This window comes from Necator americanus, chromosome I, assembly GCF_031761385.1.
Source record: "Necator americanus strain Aroian chromosome I, whole genome shotgun sequence".
Lineage (NCBI taxonomy): Eukaryota > Metazoa > Nematoda > Chromadorea > Rhabditida > Ancylostomatidae > Necator > Necator americanus.
In genome coordinates, this window is record NC_087371.1 from 28,544,871 (window position 1) to 28,571,673 (window position 26,803).

At 37.9% G+C, this 26,803-nt stretch overlaps 1 protein-coding gene across 3 annotated transcripts in view; it reads right to left on the reverse strand.

The window, feature by feature from the left end:
* The window catches only part of RB195_007138 (uncharacterized protein), a gene marked incomplete at both ends in the record, with an annotated part of 85,755 nt that overhangs the window by 13,268 nt on the left and 45,684 nt on the right, over positions 1–26,803 (reverse strand). For all 3 annotated transcript variants that reach the window (XM_064180611.1, XM_064180613.1, XM_064180612.1), the window contains 35 exons: positions 681–839; positions 899–1,114; positions 1,706–1,886; positions 2,061–2,169; positions 2,231–2,323; positions 2,394–2,484; positions 3,143–3,315; positions 3,397–3,586; positions 5,158–5,255; positions 5,320–5,438; positions 7,937–8,075; positions 9,018–9,113; positions 9,219–9,369; positions 9,432–9,547; positions 12,248–12,421; positions 12,494–12,772; positions 12,836–12,959; positions 13,090–13,200; positions 13,904–14,136; positions 14,664–14,783; positions 14,852–15,025; positions 15,796–15,888; positions 16,022–16,542; positions 17,908–18,163; positions 18,223–18,366; positions 19,373–19,519; positions 19,584–19,682; positions 20,751–20,966; positions 21,028–21,129; positions 21,808–22,002; positions 23,206–23,340; positions 23,415–23,498; positions 25,530–25,648; positions 25,723–25,846; positions 25,909–26,025. In XM_064180611.1, the coding sequence (XP_064037471.1) occupies positions 681–839; positions 899–1,114; positions 1,706–1,886; positions 2,061–2,169; positions 2,231–2,323; positions 2,394–2,484; positions 3,143–3,315; positions 3,397–3,586; positions 5,158–5,255; positions 5,320–5,438; positions 7,937–8,075; positions 9,018–9,113; positions 9,219–9,369; positions 9,432–9,547; positions 12,248–12,421; positions 12,494–12,772; positions 12,836–12,959; positions 13,090–13,200; positions 13,904–14,136; positions 14,664–14,783; positions 14,852–15,025; positions 15,796–15,888; positions 16,022–16,542; positions 17,908–18,163; positions 18,223–18,366; positions 19,373–19,519; positions 19,584–19,682; positions 20,751–20,966; positions 21,028–21,129; positions 21,808–22,002; positions 23,206–23,340; positions 23,415–23,498; positions 25,530–25,648; positions 25,723–25,846; positions 25,909–26,025 (5,498 nt within the window). The remainder of the gene's footprint in view (positions 1–680; positions 840–898; positions 1,115–1,705; positions 1,887–2,060; positions 2,170–2,230; positions 2,324–2,393; positions 2,485–3,142; positions 3,316–3,396; positions 3,587–5,157; positions 5,256–5,319; positions 5,439–7,936; positions 8,076–9,017; positions 9,114–9,218; positions 9,370–9,431; positions 9,548–12,247; positions 12,422–12,493; positions 12,773–12,835; positions 12,960–13,089; positions 13,201–13,903; positions 14,137–14,663; positions 14,784–14,851; positions 15,026–15,795; positions 15,889–16,021; positions 16,543–17,907; positions 18,164–18,222; positions 18,367–19,372; positions 19,520–19,583; positions 19,683–20,750; positions 20,967–21,027; positions 21,130–21,807; positions 22,003–23,205; positions 23,341–23,414; positions 23,499–25,529; positions 25,649–25,722; positions 25,847–25,908; positions 26,026–26,803) is intronic.

The window sequence follows — 26,803 nt, forward strand, 5'->3', positions numbered from 1 at the left end:
TTGATGAGCTTTTCTAGCAGCAATTAATTTTTGAAATAACCGAAAATCCTGTTCCAAATTTCGATCATCAAATTCCCGAAAAATTCAAATATATACAGCCAGCCCACTTTTCTTGAGTTGTTGACTTTTACGTTATTCAAAGTCTCCTGAAATATTTCTCACTTCGACAAATATTTTAGGGGGACTACTCGAACTGTTACAAAGTGGTTACTTTGGAAAGCAGTTGCAAATAAACTTTCAGAATAGGCTTTAAAAATTTATCGATTTATTTTAATTAGTAGTTGCACTTGATAAAATCTTAATATTTATTTAGGCAGTTTACTGTTTCATTGGTGAGCACATATCGACTACGAGATGTCAGAGAGGAGAGAGTGTAGCGCAAGCAGAGAGAGCAGCTTGCGTTGCGCCGCGCGTCGCGCTCACCTCGGTTGAACAAATTTCGACGCTTGTTATTTATTTTTCACCACTACTACGTATCTCCCGCCAGAAATAAATTAGCTACATGACGTCCAAGAAAATCAATGAATATTTTTTTCATGTAGTTTGAGTGATAGAAGTCCTTTTTTCGCCACGCAATTTAGGAACAAAATACACTGGGAAATATAAATAATATAGAATAAAACATAAAATTATATAAAATATAAAATATAAAAGTAGTGGATATTTTCAAAGGAACGTACTCGATGTAATACGGTAGCTGATTTGTCTTTGAAATAGCTCGTTGCCAAGGCAAAGTGACGCTTTGATTCAAAAAATGCTCCGATGACGGTCCGAAATCTGTGAGGGCATTACGAAGAGCCGCTGTTCTAACACGAAGCGCCGTCTTCAACGCCATGAATCTGGAATCCACCACGTTCGAAAAACATCAAATCGATAGATCGAATAGATAAGCTCTAACCGCTGATTTACGGAATCGAGTTGATTTCGAGGATGTTGGTCCAAGGGAGTGTCAGCGGCCAGAACACGACCACAAGCGTCGTTCGCATCGTCCACATGGATTCGTAGATCATTCACATGTGTCGCTAGCGATTCGCATTGCCGTCGTGCATCCTTCAGCTCCTCCAGACGGAGCCGTTCCACCGGTTGTAAACGCTCCACCTCCGATTCCACAGAACTGCAATGAAGCTTTCGTTGTTTTAAACAATTTACATGAATAGTTTGATTTTTCTTCAGGATAATTTCATTTCTATCCAGAGTTCCTAGTTCCTTAGTTTTGCTAAATTCATTTTTTATTCGTTAAAATACTCACGTTATAAAGTAAAATACCACAGATCTAAGTTTTTTTTTTTCAAAAGGTTCTTATTGAGAGCACGTCACAATTCGCACAGATTCACTAACGGGAATAAGAAGAAAATGCAATGCAAGAAAAAAAGAAAAGAAAAAATAATAAAGAAAATAATACAAGGATCTGTAATCAGTAATTTGAAGTGGTTTTTAGTTAATTAGGTCATCGAAACCTTGTGGAGTTAATTGCTGTCTTAGAAGAAAAAAATAAAATGCAGAAAATAATACAAGAAATATAATAGAAAAAGGGTTAAACTATAAAAAAAGTATTTTATTTGAGGATCTCTTGTTTTCTTTTCTTTCCAAATGATACTCGTTTTTAATTTTTTTAATTTTTTTTTTAATTTGTCCTTTTTTTGTTTTTTGTCCATTAAAACAATTATAAATAAGTTTCGGTGTCCTCACAACGATTTACAGTTACCTCAGATGAAGTTGGCACTCGGCCAGGGCGCGTTCAAGTTCCTGAAGTCGTACTGCAGCTGCGTGAACGGCCTTATCCCATTCGCTAAACTGTGTGCCCAGCTCGGCCCATTTTTCTTTGAGTTTTTCACAATCCACATGAATTTGTAGACCACAACGACGTTGTTCAACATCACGGGAATCTAGGAAGGTGGTATGATCGTTAAGACGTAAAGAAATGTGGAAGAACTAAAACTGTACTGAAGTTCTCAGTTAAATTAATAAATTCTAATAAATTAAATTGAACGAAAAATAATAAAATAAACAGTAAATAAGAGGACCAACAACAATAAACAATAGCATGAATCAAATAATACCAGGTTCGTCTTCGTCGGCAAGCACACCAGTTCGATACATTTTTGGCCGAAGATCATGTTGCATCAGGAACGAATGCGCGTTGGTGATCGTTTCACGTACTTGGATCCCCTAAAAAATATTCCTGCTATTTTTTTTTGGATATTTTACTCCTCTAGAATGCGCTAGTCACCTTCATTTCCATTTCTTTTTCAGTATTTTTCATCCAAGCACCTTGAGCCATAACAGCTGATAGACTTCCACCAACTGGTTGTTGTGCTAACATCTAAAATCCAGGACATTTCTCCCCAGCGCAGAGAAAAAAACAGGTGTGGTAAAAAAAAACCAGAGCAAACCTCTTTGCTTTTGTCTTCAACCCAACTGAGTAACGAGGAAAGGGTTTTTGTGAGTTTTTCCCATTCCTGTTCTGCTTCCACTAATCGATCTCTGTAAATTAATTTTTGGGAACTGAGAATTGAACCATAAAGCTGTTTTTATGTGTCATGTTTGATAAGTTAAACAGAACAAAAATTAAACTGTAAAGAAGAAATTAAACTAGAGTGTAAAGCAGCAGTAACTTTACAAGAAATGTGAGAAATCAGTGCGCTCTTTAAATTTAAAGCGCCGAAAAATTCGCTCTACAGGTTCTCGAAATATCATGAAGTGAAAAAAAAATTTATAAAATTCCTCTACAGAGAGCACGCAAATAATCTCTCCAGATTTATTTTTATCCTTAAAATCATTCAACATACAAACATCAACATACTGTATTTTTCTTGTTCATTATTTTCTTTTTCTTATCGGAGCAAAATTTTTATTTTATTTTTACAGAAATTTTCACACCATTCATCTTTTTACATCTTTACGCTTTAGAATTTTTAAAAAAAAATATAGTCATATTTAGAAAAAAATCGATATGGGTAGGATAGGATATCCCAGCACAAAAAGCAGAGGTTAAAATTTGAACCAAAGCATAAACGATCAGGAAGATATGTATTCCCTCCTACTATGTACATTCCACATGAAGTTGAGTTTTAGATTGACAATCGAAGAGATGATTGACATCACCTTAGTAGATCGATAGTAAAATACGTACTGAACGTACCTTACGGAAATTTCCGTACGTTTAACATCTTTCCAACGTTGCGATACTGCTTCAAGCCTATTTTGAATTTCTGCACGTTCTTTTCCAGAATCCAAACCAGCGCCAAGTTTTCTACCCATTTCTTCCACAGTTCTCAGCACAGATTCGTGTGCGTTCAACTCTGTCTCCAGTTCCTGTAGAGAAGAAGCTGATGAGAAGTTTTATGAGGTCACGTCTTCCCAGATGGAGGTAACGGTAAGATCGCTCTCACGTGCCTTATGCATTTGCATCCATTCACGTCGTTTCGCTGTATCCTTCAACGACTGTGAGTTTGCGGTGAATCGTTCCAACTCAGCCAAATTTCCAGCAATCCTATCCAACCAATCCTCGAATTCACTGAATGCAGTATGGAAATCGTTACGGGAACGTAACGTCGCTTCCAGTACTGCACGACGGATTCGTAAGCTGAAACATACGGGCTCTCTACTCCAAACACGGATCGACGTATAACGTTGAAGTTTCCTGGGAGAATTCTCTTTGCCCTAAATCCCTTATCCTAAAGTATATCCTATCCTAAAATCTTTCTTCTAAATACACTTGTAAAACTTCAGGAAATCCTTTTAATCAGCATATAAAAATCGTAATAATAGTCGATCAACTAAATCGACAGCTTTGGAAAAAAAAACTAAGCAGTTGCTTATCCCATTTCTCTTAAAATTTGAAATCTAGTACATTCTAGAAAATTCCGAGTAAAATGTTTGATTTTGCTGCGACGGGGTGAAATTTCAGGATTTGTCGCTAAAACCAGTTACTAGATCAGATCCATTAAAATCGATCTAATGGTATACCATTCTATTCATCAAATCGAAGGTCATAGCACACAGAACATTGGCGGTATTTCGGATAACTGTCAAAAGTGCAAAAATGAACAAAAATGGTTAGTACATTGTGATCGCGCACACAAACTAACCCCATACCGAGACTTGTGCGGGTTTTGATCTACGGGGCGGGTCGTCAGGTCCTTTATAAGCACCTTCGTGATACATAGTTGAGGTACGTGGCGGTCGGTTACGTTACCAAATCCAGGCAAATGAGGTAAGCGCTAGCCCATGTGTTATCCGTTGAGTTTCCCTATCGTTCGGATGATTTCTGGAGGGTGATGAGGCGGATGGGAGGAAAAATCACAGATGACACTGATTTTTCAAGCTCTGACGAAGGCGATAACACTGTTAGCTGTTTATAAAGAAGAATCAATACCTATCTTGGCTACAGCGCAGTCAAATCAATAAAGAAAGCTACGCATTCAACATGCCAAAATTCAAGGACGGTCAAGGATGAGTACTGCTCAAAATCTATCTGATCACGATATACCCACATGGTTCAAAGAAAGGAAGCTCTAGGCCTGCTTTCCAAAAAAAAAAATGCTTAGTATCTATGTATATCTATCTATGTGTATCTATATCTCGTCTAGTATCTACTAGTTAGAGCATTAAAGAAGATTAGACGCTCAAGATATATCTGTAGAATTTCGTTGGGAATTTTCTGGAAAAGGTGCGGATAACACGGTAGGCAAAACATCCTCCTACATTCATTCACCTATAAGATCAGAAGAATTTGAGCGCCCAGAGCAATGCGTGGCAGTAGTAGATTCGCGCGGAGGTAAGCGAACACGAATGAGGCAATGAGACGAAAAATTTCAAGGATAATGAGATCGCACTATGTGCGCCTCGTAGACAGACTCATATACGGAGGGAAATGGCGGATTACGACACGACAAATGAGGGACACGGAGGGACGGGCGGGCGTCAGAAAGGCGGCAGCGAGCGACACACTTGCGATTCGCGAGCTCGCTGCGTTTTCGTTCGTTCGGACCATCTATGGCGGTCGTTAACGATCCGTACCCATCCATGATTCAATTTCCGGAAAACTGCCCGTAAATTGAACTTCTCATATTGAAACATCCATTATCCGTACGCGTATGATTGTCAATGAAATTATGTTCCGGGCCAAACGACCAACTGAGGAACAAAACTTACTTATCGTTGAATTTACTCCATCGCATGTTCAGCTTACTCATCTCATGGCTTAAACTATGCGCTTCGTCCCTGGTATAGGTATCCAACATAGCGTTACCCTGCAAAACGTACACGTACGTTCAACGAACGAGAAACAATAATGGAAAATCGTAGGATCGTCACCTTGGCGTTCACATCTTTAATTGCTTCTTTTTTCTGTTCCAGCTCGCTGATGAGATTTTCTATGGATGTTAGTTCTTCACGCATTACAACATCTGACGACTCTTCCGTACGTCTCTGACCTGAAACTGAACAATTGAATAAAGATCCTATTGCTATTTACACCTGTCTAAGGTGTTACGGTATCTTCTAAAAAAATTCTAAAGCCGCGTTGCGACTGAAACCTGCAATTTACATCATCATTAAACTTCAAAAATCCCTCAGTAACCGACTGGAGTGGATCTCAGATCAAAGACCGCTGACATTTCAGTCCAATCCAGAACAACGTCCACAATTTCTCGTAGCTTTATGGCTTTACATATATTTTATTATTTTATCCTTGCCACATGGTTTTTGGCATTGAGTCATTGAGCTTAGCAAATAAATAAGTCGATATGTAAATAAATAAATAAATAAATATGAAATACACTTAGAAGCTATTAGGTTGAGGAATAAGTTCTTTCCGTTTTAATCGATCGTTTGTTTACAGCGATTCTTTTGTCGTAAGGCCAATCGTAATATACCATTTTAAAGAGGTTTTTCTGCTCTACAAACCTGTTGTAACCATTTTTTCGATAACTAAATGTTGCCTTAATTTCAGGCCTCTGAAATGGACATTCCAGGCGGTAAAAAACAACATTTTCGACACCTTCTTTACTTCGCCTTTCGCCGAGGTCAAAAAGCCACCGAAGCTGCTCGGGATATTTGCGCCGTGTATGGAAAGGATGCTATAACTGCGAGGACTGCTCGAAATTGGTTTGCCAAATTCAAAAATGGCAATTTTGACCTGGACGACTCTCTCCGCTCTGGTCGACCTTCTGACTTCGACGAGGATAGTCTCAAAGCGCTTTTGAAGGAAGACGGCCGTCAAAAAAGGGGAATTGGCCGAGAAGATGTACTGCGACCAAAAGACAATTTTGAACCATCTTCACTCGATGGGATTTGCCGAAAAACTCGGAGCTTGGGTACCACACCACGACAACGCACGGCCTCACACAGCAAACATCGTCAAAGCCGCCCTCCAAGAGCTCGATTGGGAAGTCCTTCAGCACCCACCGTACTCTCCGCACCTCCCCCAAACAGTTTATTACCTTTTCTGCTCGCTGTCGAACCAAATGCGAGGTGTTACCTTCGACAACAACGAGGACCTCGAAAATTGGCTCAACAACTTCTTCGAGTCCAGGCCCGGCGGTTTTTAGCAAAACGGTATTAATAAGTTGGTCGAGAGGTGGGAGCAGGTCGTAAACAATGACGGAGAATACATAGTTGATTAATTGCTTGTTATAATTGTTGTAAAATATCAGGATTTTTCAATAAAGAAAAAACGGAAAGAACTTATTCCTCAACCTAATACTTCACATCTCTAATTCTTATCGAGTTAAATTAACCTCAGTTTAAGAACTTAAGTGATTATAAGAGAACAAGAAATCGATTTCAATGAAGCATTTCAAAATTTCATCCTGAAATTGTCAGCGAAGCGGGTATGGATGATCTTTAATGGTTCATCGGTTAACGGAACCGTATGAAAACTGTTAGGATAGGTGTAATTGTTGGTTGTTCTTCAGCCGAATCCACCGATTTATTTCAAGGTTGACCTTAGCGAATATATGTGTGTTTTCCTGACAAAGATTGCAATTGTTTACAATTTTATGGGATAGATAAGACTTCGAATGAAATTTGCAAATGTACCACACGATTTCAAGAATATTTCCTGGAAATAATAGTGTTGATGTGGAATGAGGTGGGGTCGGTTTAGCGTAATGGTAAAAGCCCACAACTACGTCCACATGACCGATGGTTCGAAACCGTCTCAGTTCAACCAAACATTTAATTGTTTTCAGGCTCGATAAAATCCGCATATAGACCAAAGATTTATCCAGAAAACGCAAAAGACTCTGATTTGGAGTTGAACTGGTTGGTTAGTCCCAAAAAAAGATGGATCAACCTCATTCTGAGGTCTCTGAACGCGCCGATACAGTGACAATATCGATCTTGGAAACGATCAAACGCTCGGTTGAACTAGGACGGTTTTGAACCATCGACCGTGTCGACGTAGTTGTGGGATTTTACCATTACGCTAAACTCACGAAACATTTTATCTTCAATCCTTTAATGAGAGAATGTGAAGAGTATACCCAATTTTTTACCATTCCTTTCATTTTTCTGAACATTTCACCACTACTGAGCTCTCTGCAACTTCAAAATTTGAAGAAAACTCACTGGATTTTGTAAGAAATGCTTCATAACAATAAACCATGGAAGATTTGAAAGAAGACATTTCAGGAGAAAGTGAATGAGTGCAAGTAGAGTGGCTGATAAGGACTTGCCAAAAATAGGTCCCATCAAGTTTCCGAAAGCAAATGGTTGTCACTCCTACCCATATTATGACCCTCTTTTTACAGAAAATGATTTAAGCCTCTTTCAGATCCAATACTCTTATAAACCTATTATAAACAAAACAATTGAAGAAAATCAATCCTTTACTTTGTGTAGGACACCTCTGATCACTATTGATTAGTCCTAAATGTCAATCACCGGAGAAAAACGAATTGACATGATTGATAACGCGTGACGCACGCACCTATCACGGAGTCCGCATCCTGCATCCAGAGTTCGACTGCGTCGCGTGCTAAATTCCACGTACGACTTTGTTCGGCCATTTGTAACAATGTGACGCGACGTTTCTCACATTGTCGTGCTACTCGATCCATGTCCTCAATCTGTAATAAAAAGCGGATTTATACTCTCTCGTCTAAGATCGCCTCCATAGTTTTTCGCCGGCAGCGTAGCGTGAGAAGTCATACGTAACTTCAATTTTCTGCACGAATTTGCAAAAACAGCGCAAGGAGTTCGCGCGCGCGGTAAAAAGTTGGCGCCCACATAGTTAGAGTCGTTAGCAACGGGAGGTTCATACTTGGCGTAGCTTTGCGCGCGTTAACAGACGTGGATCGTGACCGAGAAGCGGCGCAGCTCTCTTAGAATCGGCATGTATAGCTTTTAGTTTCATAAAGACGTTATTTTCATACATTTGAAAAGTTCGTTAAGGTGTTTGGAATTTTTTTAACCGAGACGGTAGAGTTTTTTTCGTTTTGTATTCCTTTTTTTTGTTTTTCAGAAAAAGAGAACAACAAAATTAAAAATTCAAATTCACTAGCGATATATCATTAGAATTTTATGTGTAGAGAAAAAAATCAACACCGCATTCGAGAAGTGTGAATCCTGAATATTTGTAAACGTTTTTTTAGCTGATATTATTTGATATCACCGGCGATTTGAACGTTTTGCGATCAAAAAACACTTCAATCGAGATTTGCATTTATATTGATCGTTGATCATCATTGATCATTCATAATTTTTCCTTCTCATCAAATAGCGCTGGTGTGAAACTTGAAAAACGGGTACTTGACAGGGAAATTCAAAACCAGAAGAGAGTTCCATAAAATCCACGAAACGAATAATTTGTGCACGGGTGTGTTTGAGTGCTGAATCATTTAGGCTGGAGGCCGTGCATGAAACTGATTCCTGCCCGTTCTGTACTATACTTTCCTGCTTTTTCACTATGCATTTACTGTATTTGTTGTTTTTATTTGTTTTGTACCTGCCACATATGTTTTGGCAAAATGAGCGTAATAAATAAATAAGTAAATACACGGACTCCTTACCAGCTCTCTAGCTTTGTGCTTTACTACTTCGGCACCACTAGCATCCTGTACACCAACAACGTCCATTACTTTCATTCGGATATGATCCATGATACCCTAAGAGAAGAGAACATCCTAAGTGATACCCATACAAGCGGAGAATTTAGGAAAATTTTAAGTTTTTAATGTTCTTCAATTCAAAAGAGACCATGGAGCGCTTACCTGTACCGTATTAGCCATTTCCTTAATCGCTACCGTATCCGCTAAATCCACCGTAAGACTAGCGTCACGTTCAAGTTCATTCAGCCAATGTCGTAGTTGTGTCAACGATTGCCAGTTCGCCGAATCGCGTGGATTCAAACGTGGGATTCTTCTGGAACGTAGGACACTTAATCGGATGCCGCCCACTCCTTTGTATCTACACGCCAAACATACGGATCATGCTTATCGTCGGTTTTCGTGGAACCATTAGACATCGATTCAAGACGTCCCTGATATTCAGGTTCAACGGTACCTTCATCGGTGAGATCACCATCTTCATCTAACATTTCCTGAAATGTCAAAAACGTTCGGTTAGAAGCTGTAAAAAATAGTGAATGTTGAAAAATTGGAAGCATATGGACATCCACTAAAAACAAGGACCTCGTTAATCTTTCTAAACGCTCTGATGTCGTAAATAAACGAAAATATGAGGAGGAGACCAATAATTTTACAGTATCGTAGGAAAAAAATCAATTACTTTCACTTTCGTGCAAATATCTTATGAAAAAAAGAGGAAAGGAAGGGAAAAAGAGGAAGAAAGAAGAGAAAAGAAAAAGAAAGGAAGGAAAAATAGAAAATAAAAGATATGATACAATATATAATATAAAATTAATTTTAAAAAAAACTAAACACTAGCTTTAGCTCCCTTTTGCTCTCGTTTCCAATATGGAGGGAGCACAATGAATGTGTGAATGGTTGAAATGTTACTTATCTAGTACATATGATGAAAATTTACTAATAATTACAGAAGTTAGTCTGATTAAAATTAAAATTAATTCATAGTAATTAACTTAATTACTAACTGCTTAAGAAATGCTTCATGTGAATGGCATTATTTTTATTACCATCACTACGATACTATCATATGTATAAAGGTTTTTTTAATTATTTCTTATTACATACTATTACTAGTATTATATACTTACTATTATTTATTTTTATTACTTTATATAAAACGTTAGTATATATCATCCTAGTATACAACAAAATTCCAGCGATTACAACGGGTATAGCCGAGATTTTTTTCTCTTTTTTTCCTCTAACAATTTTGAGTTTTGAGGACATTAAATTTCATGGTTGAATGGATAGATTTGGATGGTGGCCGCAAAAAAGCGCAGAAAAAACATTTTGAAAAAAAACACCCATTTTTAGGATTTCACACTATCATGCACATCACTGACTTGAATCGATCTTTCAACTAAAAAACTTGTTTTGAGCCAATAATCCACAACTGCAACAATCTCCAAAATCTAAATCCCAATAACAAGTTTTTTTATAGGTTGTCAAGCATTACCTTAAGTAAAGGAATAATTAAAAAGTAGAAAGAGTAGTAAAGAAAATAGTATGTAAAAGTAGTAGTAATAGTAGTAAAGTAAAAGCTTTGAAAAAAGTAATAAAACTAAGATTTAAAAAGTCTTCTGTTCCCAATAACGTATACATAAGTGCGTTACAAAAGTGCTAGAGCTAAAACGGAGACGTTTACATAAATTATAAATTCAAAATATGTATTCAATTCGGATACAGTACTATTCTCAGCACATTATCATTTTCTTTTTATAGACGGAAAGCATGAAAGACCGGCGCTGAGTAAAGCTTTGCCGAAAGAAAAAAAATTTAAGCAGCAGAAACAGGATCGAAAAAAAAATCCTCAATCAACCAGTAATGCTCATGTGAACGCTAGTGAATAACGTATAGGATTGTGGGACGATTCGTGGATTTTTTTTTCTTGCTAACTAGAAAAATCCATATGGAAACAAAAAATGTTGGCAAAATGCTATATGTCGTGGTAAAGGCATTTCAAAAAATTGGAACATGAAAAAGTAACGATTTCAACTTTGTCCACAAACTATTGTAGTTTGTAGGCAGTCAGGAAGCACGAGGATTAAAAAATAAAATAAATTAAAATAAAAGTACGAATACCGCTTAAGTTGTACTAGTAATAATAAATATGTAGGTAAAGGAAACAGGTAATATAATATCAATGATCATAATACTTAACATAGCAAATAATAGTAATATCAATAATAATAATAGTAATAGTAATAATAATAAGAATAACAGTAACAATAATAGTAAAAATAATGTCTATTAATAAGGTGCACTAGAATAATTTGATATACTTGTAGCATTTAATAATTAATTATAATATCTAAAATATTAATAGTTAATATAATATCTAGAATATTTAATACAGATGGTGATGGCAGATTTGAATTGATCATGTGAAGCTAAGTGTTGCACGATTTTTTTTTGTGCGCTATCGTACAAAATTTCCTCTGGAATAATGGATTTTTCCTTTCGGGAAAACGATTTGAATCATTTGGAGCATATCTGTGAAACGTTATTTAGCAGTTAATCGACAGACTCTAAAAAAAACTATTAAAACAAATGAACGCAGTAAAATTGATGACCTAAGTCGAAATGAAATTTTTTTTAAAAAGAAGAACAGTTGGATGATGCCCCCAGGCGATAGCAAGAGAAATGAAAAAACAAATGCAGTAAAATTGAAAGTGTTGAGTCAAAATGAAATATTCTGTAGCAAAAAAAAAGATTTGAACTAGATTCCAGGAGAAAATTTTTCAGAATTTTTGAGTCAAGCCGAGAAAATAAATATGTCGTACCACGAAGATGAAGAAGAGAGCAGTGATGAGAAATTCATTGTGTGGAAAATAAGCTGAATCATTCCCCCAGCAACGTTTATGGAACAATAATTTAATGGCCTCTAAGCAGGAATCGCATTTCAAAAAAAAAAACTTCGAAAAAAAATTATTTCCACACAAGATATTAGGTTGAGTCGAAAGTTCTCGGACAATCTGGCAGTGATTATTTCCAGAGATCATCACTCAGCAAAGAGCCGACAAAAAGGGATGTGTTAGCTACCGTTTGATAGAGTATAAGAGGCTCTTCAATAATAATGATAATAATAATAATAATAATAATAATAATAATAATAATAATAATAATAATAATAATAATATCATAATACTAACCGCAGCGGAGCTGGTGGACGTTCGCAGCTTTGCCTCTCCAGCAGTAGCATCCACAATAGTGTTCTGGGAATGAGAAGAATCCAAAAGTGACTCATCAGTTGATGGTGGCGGCTCGGGCAGCGCCAATGCATCTGCGATTGCCGCATTGCACGTGGTAATCACAGTGATCAACTTCTGAAATATGTCCAATTAGCTTCGCTGACAGCACGAACTAAAAAAAGAGAACAGACGGAGCTAAGCACGTGCTTTTTCGTTTTTTCCGCCGAGTTTCGGATGATCAGCGTTGGCCTTCTGCACACGTTCCTTGATCTTTGCGATGTCGGATTTGAGGATTTTTGCATCGCTACGACATGATATTACGTGATCCGGTGATGGAACGAAGATTACGGCCTCGTTAATTGCTTCACATCGTCGATGAAGGTCAGCACCGCGATGAGCGACGTCGTCCACGAGTCGCCAGAATAAATCGCAGTCACGTTTTTGTTTGTTAAGTATCTGTAGACGATCGGCGATATCGCTACGAATCTGAACGAGTTCTGGTTTTAATGAGAACTATCATATGGATATTAGTACTCGGATAGGTTTTACATCAGCGATTCGCTTCGCCACATCGCTGACACCTCGTCGAATTTCGTGTTTCAAAGCGGGATCGACGCTGGCTTGTGCAATTAATCGCTCCTTTGCCGCTTCGAGCGCAATCAGAGCCGATTTCCTGGGAAAAAATAAAAGTTTTTGTAAGATTTAACCAAAAGAAAACATAAAAATAAATTCTAAGACAATGAAATAGATCGTAAGTTTTCAAAAAGTAAGCTAGTAGATTTGTGGGCGTAATGGAAACGTACTTTTCAGCAATTTGTGAATTCTTGGATGCGGCCATCTTCAACGCTTCCTCGATAGCTTTCACATCGTACGGATTACAATCCACTTCTAGCTCTGTTGCAGTCTCGTCACACCTTAAACACTCAATATGTCCTCAGAAGGCGAGCCTCAGCGTTGTGACAGCGACATTATCAGGTGAGAAATGGGTCAATGGGTCATCAATTTGATTGGTTTTAACCGTAAGGGCCTGTGCTCTTTTTTTTTTGTTTTTTTTTTGTTCTCCTTTATTTCACATTCCTCAATTTCTATTTTGGTCAGTCTTCTCATCCTGTTGAGAAGTCTCGGAGGATACCAAACATTTATTCATTACTATCCCTCAATTATTCAATATACTTACATTATTAATTAATTTATAATCGTTAATATAATGCCTATAATATTTAATACAAATTGTGTGGAGGGATTTGCATAGATCAAGTGAAATTAGGTGCTAAGTGTTAAATAAATAAACAAATAGATACTAAGTTTATAAACATTAAGTTGCACGTGTTTTTGAGCGCTAGTGCACAAAAATTCCTCAATAACAATAATTTTTCTTTTGGAAAAACGAGTAGATCATCCGGAGCTGGAACTATCCATCTAAGGATACTAAAAATTCCGGATCGATGCCAATAAAGCATCGTCTTAACCTTTTTTTCCTTATATACCTGTACTTCTCCATTTTTTGAGCTATTTACAGCCGTAACTACTGTACTTTCGAATAAGAACGAGCAAAAATAGATGTATGGTCCCAAAGAGATTGTAGGGAAGGCAAGATATTTATGGGAAGGAACTGACCAAAACTGCAAATTTTCGAGGCCTTGTTTCAATTGTCCTTGGTCCACTGCTCGTGCATCCAGACGAACGCGAGACTCTCGAGCCGCCCGCACCAGATCGCGAAATCGTGTCTCCACATCACGTACGCGATTACGAATCGCTTGCGCTCGATCGCCGTTCTCACGTAATCGTGGCAGAATCACGCTTAGACGTCGTACGGCGTCGCAAACCAATGATTCGGTACGTGGAAGAAGCTAAATTTGATCAATCACGTGACATGTAGGAATAAATGAAAGTTGCTTAAAGGCAGCGCGTATCACGAAATAGACTTAGTACGAAAATCTCAAGGAAAACGTAGAAGTAGGGTTGTAGACTACGGAAAGGAGTGAAGCTCTGCTCATTTTTCCTCAAAGGTCGTCAAAAAAATGACGTGGAAGACGACGTTCTTTCCTACGAAATCAGTTGCAACGCGGGACACTTGTGTCCGCACCTCGTCCACGAGCGAGCAGTCGAAAGTTGATGAGGTTTCCACATCAATCTACTCAGAATCAATGATAAGGCTGCTGAGGGGACCCAAGCGTGCACAAAGGTGCGCGTCCTAATGTGCCTCGTAGGAGATAGAACTGTTCCCACGCCGTTTTTTAGAACGACTAGGAGGAATTGAGCGGGGTCATTCTCGTTTTCGTAATCTATAACCCAAACTCTACGGTATCCCTAGAGTTTCCGAACTGTACCGCGTTAATTACGTGATACGCTGCTTTTAACAATGCCAAGCAGTCACCTCCTCAACTGCACTCTGTCTCTCTTCCAGTTCTTGTAGTGGAGGGCTCGTTTGTCGACCACTAAACCGATCCATCGCGTTATCGCCGATCGCCACGCTTTTCTCAGCCTCGAAAAGTACCTGGAACGCATCGATCACACGACAACAAATGGTGGATCAAAGCAGCAAATTCTACGAAAACGACGAACATGTTGCAGCGCCTGCCATTCTTTCCGTTCTTCAACCGCTTTTTCCCGTCTATCCGTTAAATCCTTCATAAGCGCTTGGACTCGGTCCTGTGTATGCGAGACATGCAGCACGTCCATAGTCATTTGGTGCTGCTCGACTTTTTTCAGCGCATCTTCCAGTACTAGTGCCATTTTCTGGAACGAAAGATTCTATTATCATAATTTTATTACCATTGTTAATCAACTATGTTTATTATTTGCTTATTTATCATTTCATTACGATTCTAATAACTCTTATTATGATTTTTTTTATTTCAGGATCTCGGAACTTGGTGTTTTTATCATCAAGTTGGAACAAAATAATTTTTGACAAATTCTTGTTCTCAGTCCACCGTTTAATTAATCCACATAATTAATAAAAGTCTCCTGCCATTCGCTCCGGATTTGTAGAATGAAGATGATTTTTAATTTTTCAAAACTGAAGTTACCATAAGCTTATTTTTCCGATCACTTTCCGGCGCAAACACCCATTATTTAGGATCGAAAAATAGAAAATCAACTAGTGACTCAAAAATTAATAAAAATGCCAAGCAAAACCATGCTTTTTCGTTTTTCCTCTCAATTTTTTTTAGATCATTCAGGACTGATACCTGTACGGTAGCCTTTACTATATTACCAAAGATGGAAATATATTAGGAATTACTTTATCTTATTTGTAATGATATTATTTCTATTGGTGAACTTGAAAAAATTGTTCACAAAGTGTTTGTGATATCCAATAGCTAGAAAAAATACTATTAAAATAGAAAATAAGAGAAAAATAAAAGAAAAGCAAAAAAAAAATAAAAGATAAAATAAAGGAGACACAGGTAAAAATGTTGTAAAAGTGCCTCAGTAGGATTTAAAGAGTCAAAATATTTTTCAAATCCTTAGAAATCTTCAAATTTAAAAAAGAAACCACGAACCGAGTAACGTTCCTCAACATCGTCAACCCTTTCCATAGGATATTGTTCATCCGATGCTATGGTTTCCTCAATATCATCAAGATTTGCATACACCTATAAAATTTCGTGTCATTTTCAAACAACTAATTTTTTTTCAAAATCAATTTTTTTTGGCTTTCTAAACGGTTCTAAAAATAATAAAAAGAAAATTATGTATTGATAGGAACGGTTACTTTCCGCCGCTCACCTGTTCCATTTCATCCGGTGACGATGGGGAGCCAGCTTCAACTTCAGGTAGGTCCTCATCGCCGCTTGGTTCATCTTCGACAGACATTTGTACCGTAGTCGGTTGAGTGAACGCAACGGATACGGTGGCTTCAACAGTTCCGTCCTCTGTGACGTTATCCTCAGCTCGTTCATGTGATTCCGACTTTCTCACGGTTTCCTTCGCCTCTCGTGAATCATTCGGTGTTATGATTTTACGAACTTTTGCTTGTGGTGGAGAATTGGAATCTTTTGTTGAAAAAGATGCTCCAACTGTAAACGTAACCACAGGCTCTTCTTCATCCTGGTTAATTGGTGACGTGTCTTTCGGAAGAATTTCTTTTTCCTGAAGTTTTTCTTGCTTCTCCATCGACTCTTCTCTTGATGAACGAGCCCGACGAACTTTCTTTTCGGCTTTTCCACCACCACCTGCTTCTGAATTCTCCTCTTTCATGCCTTCTTCTTCGGTAGTGTACGCGTCCGTTATGTTACCAACTTCCATAGCTGTAAAATCGTAGATATGTATTACGTCTAAAAATGAGGACGAAATGCAGGGAGTACGGTGATGTGAAGAACTCGTAACGAGAATGCATGAAAGATGAGGTCCCTTCCCAGTTCATGTCTACTTTTCCGGCGCTCTATCTCTTTACGCAAATATTTAAGCACTAGACAATGCGAAAGATAACACAGGTATTACTCATTTGTTTGTCCTGGCACTTATGTTAGGAGGTAACCAATAAAAATCTTATTCTAAAATTTCAATGTGTTTGAGCAGAGTGTGCGAAACGGAATGAAAGCGCGAAACAAAAGAACAAAATAAAATATTAAAAAGTCAAAAAAAGTTTCTAAAAAAATAAAATAATGAAATTAAATAAGTGAAAGTAGTAATAAAAAAACAAAGCAAACAGCAAACAAAATCCTATCATTGAAAACGAGTGAAAAATATGGAGTGAACTAAAACTACCGTAAATACTACATCGGTATGGATATTTTTTTAATCCTCAAACTCAAATAAATTCAACCACTAATAAATAAGATGTTTGTAATAGTAGAAGAGATGTTTACCTTTCTTTTATCTGTATGTGTAAAATGTCGCTGACTTTATTTCGAACATTCAGCTTGTTTGAACTGCGCCTTGTTGCGCTAATAAAAGTTTTTTCCTTCTTATTTCCTCCCCTTATAATTTTCAGGATACAAAGATTTTCATCTCGCCACAGCATTGAAGAAGGTTGCTCGCCAATTTTAGAACATCTGAAGAAAAAATTTGTGACCGAGCGAATGTCCAACCGGATGAGCAGGAGCAGTACACGCTCCTCTTGCCATTCAAACGGCGCGTTCTACTGGTTGAACACATTTGGGGTCGACTATAGGTTTTTTTGCGATTTGCGTCTAATATTTACCTTTGATTTTGTTACTTATGTCAATTTTTTTTCGGCACCTTACAAATATTTGAATTTTTCGAATGACTACAGCGGTTAGGCAGTACTTTTGTTCAAAAAGTCTAGCAAAAAGTGCACGAATGAGATGAATAAATGAGATTCTTTGAAAAACAACTACTCCTAAAAGTAGGTTCTTCAAAAACGAAAGTAAAAACAAATAAAAAGGAACAAAATAAATAAAATGAAGATGCAATTGGAACAGTTAAGTAGAGAAAGCGTAGGCGGAGTTATCTCCCTTGAGCAACGAAAAGTATTCGGTAGCCGATCGCAAGATTCATAACATCGCGACTCGCGAATGTGAAAATGTTTCCTGATCAATGAAGAATGCGACTGCACTTAACATTGTTCTCGTTTTGTCTGGAGTGGAAACGGAGGAAAATAAAAAGAAAAAGGAAAAACTTCCACACAAAATCCTAGTAAAATCACTCACCTAACGGTCCCATACTGCTCATACTTGTCCGATCAGGTGATGTTCGAATTGGTGTGGCGGTTGCGATCGAACGCGACGGCGTCACATGCGATGCGATAAGCGTTGACTCCAATTGCGACAATTTATCGCCAAGTGTTGAGAGTGTAGTGTCGCGACTGGCGCTTGACTTTCCCGGCAATGCAGCATGAATTGCAGCCGCACGCTGCGATAACGCAGCGAATTGTGCATCACGATCCGCAAGATCCTTACGAGTCGCCTAAACACTAAGGAGCTACAGGAGTTCGAGAGTGCTTTGGTAACACTTCTGCCACTTACGCTTGCTATCGCTGGATCGCTAAGTTTTCTCGCCATCAGCGTGTCGACGACAGTCTCGGCCGCTTCCAGATCTCTCTCCAACGCTTCGGATTGGGCGAGAAGTGGTTCGAGACCCGTCTTCTGCGATTCTACTTCCATGTCCAACTGAATAAGGCGGAAAAGTAATAGGAAGACGAATAGAGGACAGAGTAATGACATGAAATTGATAAATAAGAGAAAGGTAAAGAAGAATTAATAGATTTGTATAAGAGAAAGCAAATAGAAAATTCGTACATATATATTTGTCTATTTATTTATCTAAGCGCCTATAATATATAAGAGAGAAATATAACAAAAAATAAGGAACTATATAGAATAAGAGGAAGAGAGGAAATAAAGAAATAAGAGAAAACGTATCTATTAAAATATATATCTACCAAAGGAGGGATTCCTGAGGAAACCGGAGGAAATCCAACAGGAACTGTGCCAGTTCAATCAAAAAAATCATCTAGAACGCTACGCTAAACGAACGGCTTGTTCCTTAAGATGGTGTACGTTCGAACGACGACGGCGAATGAATCAAGCGCAGTGAGTCATCGACGGGGATGATGCACGATGATTCCGATCAGTGCCAATGTCCCAAGAACTCCTTCGCATCGCATTCAAATGAGACAACGCATTGTGTGAAGTAGAGAGCATCGGGATCGATCATCTTAGTAACATTTCTTCCAGAATCATAGATAATGGTTTCATTCTTCGAGTTACTGTTACTATGGATTGATCCAGGGAAACGAGAAATTTTAAATGTAGTAGTGGCAGCCTTCAGGAGTTGGTGGACAGGTGGGAATGGCATCCTACAGTATAAAACTACTTGCCATTTAGCAATCATGGACCAGTGGATCGGTTCTTAGCCTTAGCTGTGAAGGCATTTTACAAAAATGGTGATAGCGCGATTGCTGCTCAACGGGAGTTCCCAGGAATTACAATTTCCGTCCACTCAAATCTGTTCAGGAAGAAAAAATCTATTAATTGGGTTAAATGTTAAGAGATAAAGAAAAGATCGAAAAATTGGGTGAATTTTTAATGTAATTAAAAAATTTGATATTTTTAATCTAAGAATTGTGTTGTTTTCGATAACGGCAATCAACGTTAATCTCATGGCAAATCTCACCTGATCAGCGACTTCGACAATATCATCGAGTTTCTCGATAGCTTCATGGATGTCAAGCTCCATTCTTCCGCTATTCGCAAGATTTCGTCCTTTTTCAATCATTTCATCCAAAACCGAACGTGTCTCAGTAAGGAATTGGTCTACAGCCTGTAATCCGAAACAATTTTGTATGGGAATGAGAAGGTGACATCTTTTTCTCATCTTCACTAACCTTAACCCGCTCTTCCCATTGATTCACGGTCGAAACAGGCGACGCATCGAAATCTAAGCTCTGTTTCGCCTGATCGAAACTTTTCTTAAGGAGATCAATCTGGAAAGGTAATTTTTAAATAGTAATTATATAAATATAGTAATTTTTAAGTAGTAATTATATAATTATAGTAATATAATATGGTAGCAATTATTATTATAATTCACTAAAATGAGAAAAATGATGGAAATGAGTTCGAAATAAAGTGTACGATATTATTCCACGAGAAAGAGATCTGACAGCAAGATGTAAGAAACATTCTGGATTTCCGTCAAGAATCCATCCATGAATAAGGAAAATGGGTGCTTATCAATTATTAATGACCTTATGGCGTTCGTAATACTCTGTAAGGTATGGGATTGTCGCGCGTACAGTTCCTTAATACTATCCAAACACCAATATTTAAAGGCATCACCCCACGAACTCCCGAGGTGGTACGGATTTCAGGTGGAGTATTCGTATACAGGATCGTAGATTATGGAGAGGTGGGTGATTTCGTCAATTTCTTCCTAATTGCCGTAAAAAAAACGGCCCCGAAGATAATGGGCGTGCACAAAGCTGGCGCGCTCCAGTCGAACTCACTGTAGAAAATAGCGCGCCGGAACGCTGGAAGCCGCATCTTCCGGGCCGTTTTTTACGGCATCTACGAAGAAATGGACAGAATCACCCTTCCCTCTCCATAATCTACGATTTCGTATACGAATACTCCACCTGAAATCCGTACCACCTCAGATTCGTGGGGTGATGTCTTTAAGGATACTAAATAGTGAATGGATCTCATTCGCTTTGAGTAACAATCTGTAAGACGGCGGTGGTCCACCACCCTCGCTAGAACCTTTGAGACTGGTCAATTTGTTTTCCTGCTTGGAGTTCTTGCTGCAGGTGTACTTCGAACGATATCGAGGCTTGGAAAGGAGAGAGGAGGAGTTTGATGGAATATACGTAGTATCAAAATCCTCGAACCATCATTTCCAAGCCTTTGATAAGGACGAGGTTGTCGAAACGTCAGACCAAAAACCAGAAGGTCCTATCAAAACCTCGTTGGAGCCACAAAAAACACAATATCAATTTTTCTCCTGTCTCACTGCAAAAAAAAAAACAAACTGCACTAAAGACCAAAACTCTTACCTGTTGGTGAAACGGTAGGTCAGGCTTCATGTGAACTCCCAGAGTCGAGATAGTCGATTCAGGAGCATGAAGTTGCGATTCCAGCTGAGTCCAACGCTCCGCAACATCACCGCATAAATTCGCATTCGCGATTCGTGGATTCATCGCCGCCAATTTTCGTGCACGTGATGATAAACGATCACGATCGCCTCGTAAGAATCGTAGGGTGCTGGCGATCTGAAACCATCAACATTGAGGTGAGGTGAACTTCCGCTTCCGTCAAACTCAAAAAACCGACCTCTTCCGGTTTTTTATCCTTTGCTTTGTCCAATTCATTAACCAGATATGTGTGCAGCTCGTCCACCTGCATTAGTAGCGTATCTTCATCGTTGTTCATTTCCTGTAAGTTGAAAGAAATTTTGGGAGAAAAAAAAACTTAAACAGGTATTTTCTAATCATTTCAGGATATTTCCACAGCAAAAAAAAAAATGAATTCTGCAGTTAACTTGATCTAATTTTTCTTCCGTAATTCGATAAGCAGATTTGATATATTCATTGGGAACTGGGTCCCAACGATAGAATTTCCAAATTCCCAACGTAAAACAGTGAATTTTGAAACTATTCCCCTATTGACATTTATATTTTTCATTTATTTTTTTCCAATAAGACATTGAATTTTGAGTAGAGCTAGAAATTTAATGGAAACACTTTGCTTTTCACATAAGTAAAATGAAGATAGCCAGTGTCCAAAATTTAAAAAAAAAATAGCTAGAAGAGGATTTGAGGAGATTTTATTGAGTTTTACATTGTAAAATTGCACTTGCAACAGCATTCTGCTAAAAGTTATGGAATATTTTAAGGAGCTTGAATTTCCCGTGTCTTTTGAAGTCTACAAAACTTATGGCAAAAGGATGACCGACATCTAAAAATCTTAAAAATTCCAAGAAAAATCAAAGAAAGAGTCTACAGTATAAACATAAATAGTTAACAACTTAGTTTCATGTTGTCCGTGAAGTAGAATAACTCCATTTGGAAGTTTTTCCGTAACAATAAATCCTTGAGAATTTTCGACGCCTACCTGCACAGTTCTGCTCCAACCGTCCAAACGCATTTTTAGAGCGTCGGCTCTACGCCTTTTGTCCAGACAGACTCCTTCGCTGACTTTCACGGCATTTTCACGAAGTAGACGTTCGAGCTCCTCGAGATTCCGTAACGAGGCCTCGTGACGGTTCCATTCGCTAACCAGCTCGTTCACCACCTCTTCGTCGTTTGACTACAATCGCACAGCAATAGTAATAAAAAAATACAACAATTTAAAAAATTGTACAATATACAGAACGTAAGAAAGGCTTATACGACATAATTCTTGTCCATGAATATAAAGGCAGCGCTGAGGGAAATTCTCGATGTACGTAAAAGCAGCGCTGAGGGAAATTCTCGATGTACGTCTTCCTAGTGATAGGTATAGAAGTAGTTCTCGAATATTTGTTTATTTATTTATTTGCTACGTACTACTACGCATTATTTACTTCATTTATTTATTGATTTATAATAAGCTGTATACGAGATTATTAAAAAAAAACCTCGTATACAGCTCATTAAAAATCGATACGACATCTTACTACGCTGAAGTTTATTGAAAGTCGAATTTTTCAATTTATCTATTTATTGATTCATTCGTTCATTTATTTACTTACTTTTAACGCTCAGTGGGATGCCAAAAAGGATGTAGAAAGGACAAATACAAAACAAATACAGTGAATGAATAGTGAAAAGACAAAAGGCTACAACCAGTGTCTTTTACAAAACAAGGAATGAGAGGATTCACGAGCACCAGAGGCCTAAGCTCTGCAAACGAAGCAATTCCTAACGCCCGCGCTAATGATGAAATCCACTTCACGTTCTTTCATTTCATCAATCACACGAACGTAAAGAGTTGCATCGTTGGATAAACTGATCCCTATAGTGCGAATAAGCAATTCTCCTGCTTCTAGTCTCTGACTCCACAATCCAATAGAGATGGATATAAAGACAGCTCAAAGGAAAATTTTCGGTGCGCATTTTCCCACCGATATGTCATGTTCTGGAAGTAGTAGTCCACGGAAGCGCGAGATATCTCTTACAAAACCGGGAATCAATGGACTCATGAGCACTAGAGTCTCAAATTCTGCTAATGGAACAAACAAACAAACACCAGTACCACTTCAGGTACTTCCATTACACCAATCGCACAAATGTAAAGAGTTGCATCATTGGATAAATTGATGCCTCTACTACACCTAATGGATTTTTCTTCTTCTAGCCTCTAACTCCAGAATTTGCAAAATATTATCGAGTTTCAGCTGCACTTCCTCAAAATTACCTTAAACCAGTGCTAAAAAAAAAGCCGGCATCAAAATTTTTCCCTAATTTTGTCTTGAATTTTACCTCTGCACTAAGGATTTGTTGTGAAAATTAATCTCGAAACTGCAATCACCTTGTCCTCCGATGCATATTTTTCCAAACGATTTTCCAGTTGATCAAGGAATTCTTCCACCTGTTCAGATTCTTTCAACAGCTTATTATACATCTCAACACAGTCTTCAAGACGTTCCACAGCATCTTCGGCTCTCTGAAAAAAAGAATTTTTGCTGTTTTTACAATAATTCCCTTTGAAAAGGGGCAAATTTTGCAAGATTCTCTTACCACGCCTAACTCCTTCGTTTTCTTCTTGCTTAGTCGAATTTTTTCGGCGAATGGAGCTGCTGATTCCTTGTCAAAGATTCCTTCCTGAAAAATATGTCTATTATTAAATTATCTACTCGGTGGAGCAGGTGGAGCGCTAATCGTCCACTGCTCGGAATTGTGAATGATGAGTTTTGAAACAGAAAATCTCCCATAGAGGTCTCATACGTTGTCCCACAAGTTTCTTACCAACATTTTAATTCACAAAAACCTGCATCCAGTAATCAGCAATCTATTAGCTCGATGGGCAAAGCCTAATGACTATTCTACTGACTGTATTAATAATTAGAATGTTTTTGTTGATGGATAAAAAAAGGAAAATACTAGAAAAGTAGGAAAGAAACTCATGGGCCAACCTCATGTCCAAAGGTTTGAAAGAACCGATCCGAAGTGAAGCTAACTTGTCATCTTGACATATTTAGGCAAAAGAAGTGTGGAAATATTGGAAAAGAATAGAAAAACATACACAAAAAATTGCTATGCGCATTTCTAACAGGAAAAAAGACTTAAAAAAGACGACTTAAAAGAAAACTAAAGAAGTTAGCCACATACAAAGATTACAAGAAAAAAAACCACTTAAAAATTACTAGAAAGATTATAGACGTACTAAATGAATGTAATTTTCATTTTAGGATTCTAGAGTTCTAATTTTAGGATTTTTATTGCAAAATATTCGTTGAGTTGTGAGTTGTGTGACTTGCTGTTTAGAATTTATTAGAGGAAGAGTGAAGAGGGCCGGAAAAAAGAGAATAAGCGCGGATTTTCAGGAGGAAGTGGTTTCTGCTCTTTAGTCACTCCAAAAAATAGCGTTTATCTTCATTTGTTGACAGAGAAATATGCAATCCATAGCGCTCTGTGAAAGCAGAAGACTTTAAAAGGGTTTGAAAAGAAGAAACAGTGAGAGGATACGCTTTTTTTTTGGAAATCCTATTTTCTTTGAATATTAAATGAATGGGAAACGCGGGTTGCTTGAAAACAAAGTGTGTTTTGCATTGAAAGCAGTGCACGAAGAAGAAATATTACGTCAGGTCAACTGTAAATCACTTGAAATACTACATATTATTATTACAGAATTAGATAATATTGTAATCATAAGTAGTAATAAAATAATAACCATAAATAATAATATCCAATATTAATACACAATATTATTAGATATTTGACGACATTCGAAAAAGTTACAATTATAGTTTTCAGGACAATTTTACAGAGTACTACGTGTACAACGATGTACAAACAATGGTTGTACCCTTTGAGGGAAATAAACCTCATAAATTTCTGATTGGTCCTTGAAAGTGACTAAAATTCCGTCTTCTAATTTATAAAGTACTCGAATTCTTAAAGGCATCACTCCCCAAATTTGACGTGATATGGATTTCCGATGGTGAAAGACTATACGGGATCGTAGATTGCAGAAACGGGTAGGATCCCACACATTTCTCCCCAATCGTCGTAAAAAACGGCCCGAAAGATGTAGCTTTAGGCGTTCTGGGGCGCTATTTTCTACAACGAGTTCGATTGGAGCGCGCCAGCCTCGCCGCATCTTCCGGGCCGTTTTTTAGGCTATTAGGAAGAAATGGACGGAATCATCCTCCTCCCCATAATTTACGACCCCCTGTAGGCATAATCCACCAGATTCGTGAGGGTGATGCTTTTAATTAATCCATTCGTATTCTGGTACCTATACCAGATGAGGACCTTTTTTACGTGCAAACAGCATTTATGTACGTCGAATCGGTTCATCTGGATATCAGCTGCTCATTCTTGATCAGCACAAAAAATTAAGGAGAGGAAACGTATACTAGCGGGCGAAAGGCTGCGACGCGCAGCAAATGCATTGCGTTCACCCGGTTGAACATATTTGGCACCTACTATAGTTTCTAGAGACGTCGAATTTACATAACTGCTCCCAGCAGTTGCAGAACAAGGAATACAAACAAAAAAAAAATTAAGAAATGACCGAAATGAATAGGAGATCAAACAAAGTGCAAATGCATATTTGAAAACGTTTATTAAAAAGAGAAAACGGGGAATAAATATTAAAAATGGTGTTGAATATTAAAGAACCGCGTGTACCTGAATTAGTTGTTCCTTCCCTTTTTCCAAGCTTTGTATATCCTCTTCGATTGCGATCAGCTTTTTCACCAACGATTTCGCTTCAGCCAAAGCTTCAGAACAGAATATCGCTTCTATTCCTGAAAAAGGTGAGATGAAATCGCGTTCCTTTCTCATTCAGACGTAAAGAACCAGCGTAAAAGAAACACCACACCTGTCATGTCATCCAGCGTATTCTCTAAGTCTCCCAATCTGTGCGCGACCCTCTCGATCTTCTCCTCGAACGCTTTTGGATGTTTGAAATCGGCAAATTTTTGGCTAAGATCCATGAATATGTTCTGAAGAATATCCGGTAAAAGTTCTCGAACGGTTAGGAATCCACGTAATGCGATTTACGGACCTTCGCATGCGTAAACTGATCATGGAATCGTTGATTTCGTTTTCTGTCACCTTCCTCAAGCCATACGGCGGTTTCATCCAGAGCCGATGTCCACGATGCGAACTCACGAGCCAATTCCTGAACGAACCGCTATCGATGTAATTATTTAGTCGTCCACATCATGCGTATACATTCACAATACACAAAAACTAAGAGATTCCATTGTTGTATCGTAGATAGGATGAAGAAAAACACAACACAAAATTGCAAACAGTATGTTTAGAAATGTGTAATCAAATTTCCTTCTAACTTAAATATGTAGCATAGTTGGCAAGAGATTCTACTGTGATCCGGCGATCGATCAAAGGTTCGAAACCGCCCAGGAGCCAACGAAGAATTCATCCTTCCGGTGCCGATAAATTGGTGCCAGACTTGTCTGGGAGGATAAGGATAAGGATGATACATCGGGTGACATCCGCAAGTCATTGTATGCGTCAGTTACGCGTTCGTAAACCTCAAACCATTCCTTGGATCACCGCAAAAATACTCTATCCTCTTCTTTCTACATTTTATTATTTTTTTATTATATTTTTATTTATTTATTTTTATTTAGGATATACGTCGGCTTGTTTTTATTCAAACTTTATTCCGCTACTGTTAATGTAAGTTACTTCAAATTCTTAATATTATGAATAACCTACATTTCAATTGAAGTTCCTCAGTGAAAACAAGTGTTTTCGGTATGATATGATGATAAATTTGTTACATATAAGAGTTTAAATGGATAACAGAGAGTCACATTATGGAAAATTCGTTCATAATGGCCTTTTTTTCTAAATAATACACGTTGTCATTGTCAACGACGATTTCGAGTGATTCTAGATGAGATTGTTAGCGTTTGAAGAAAATAAGAGCA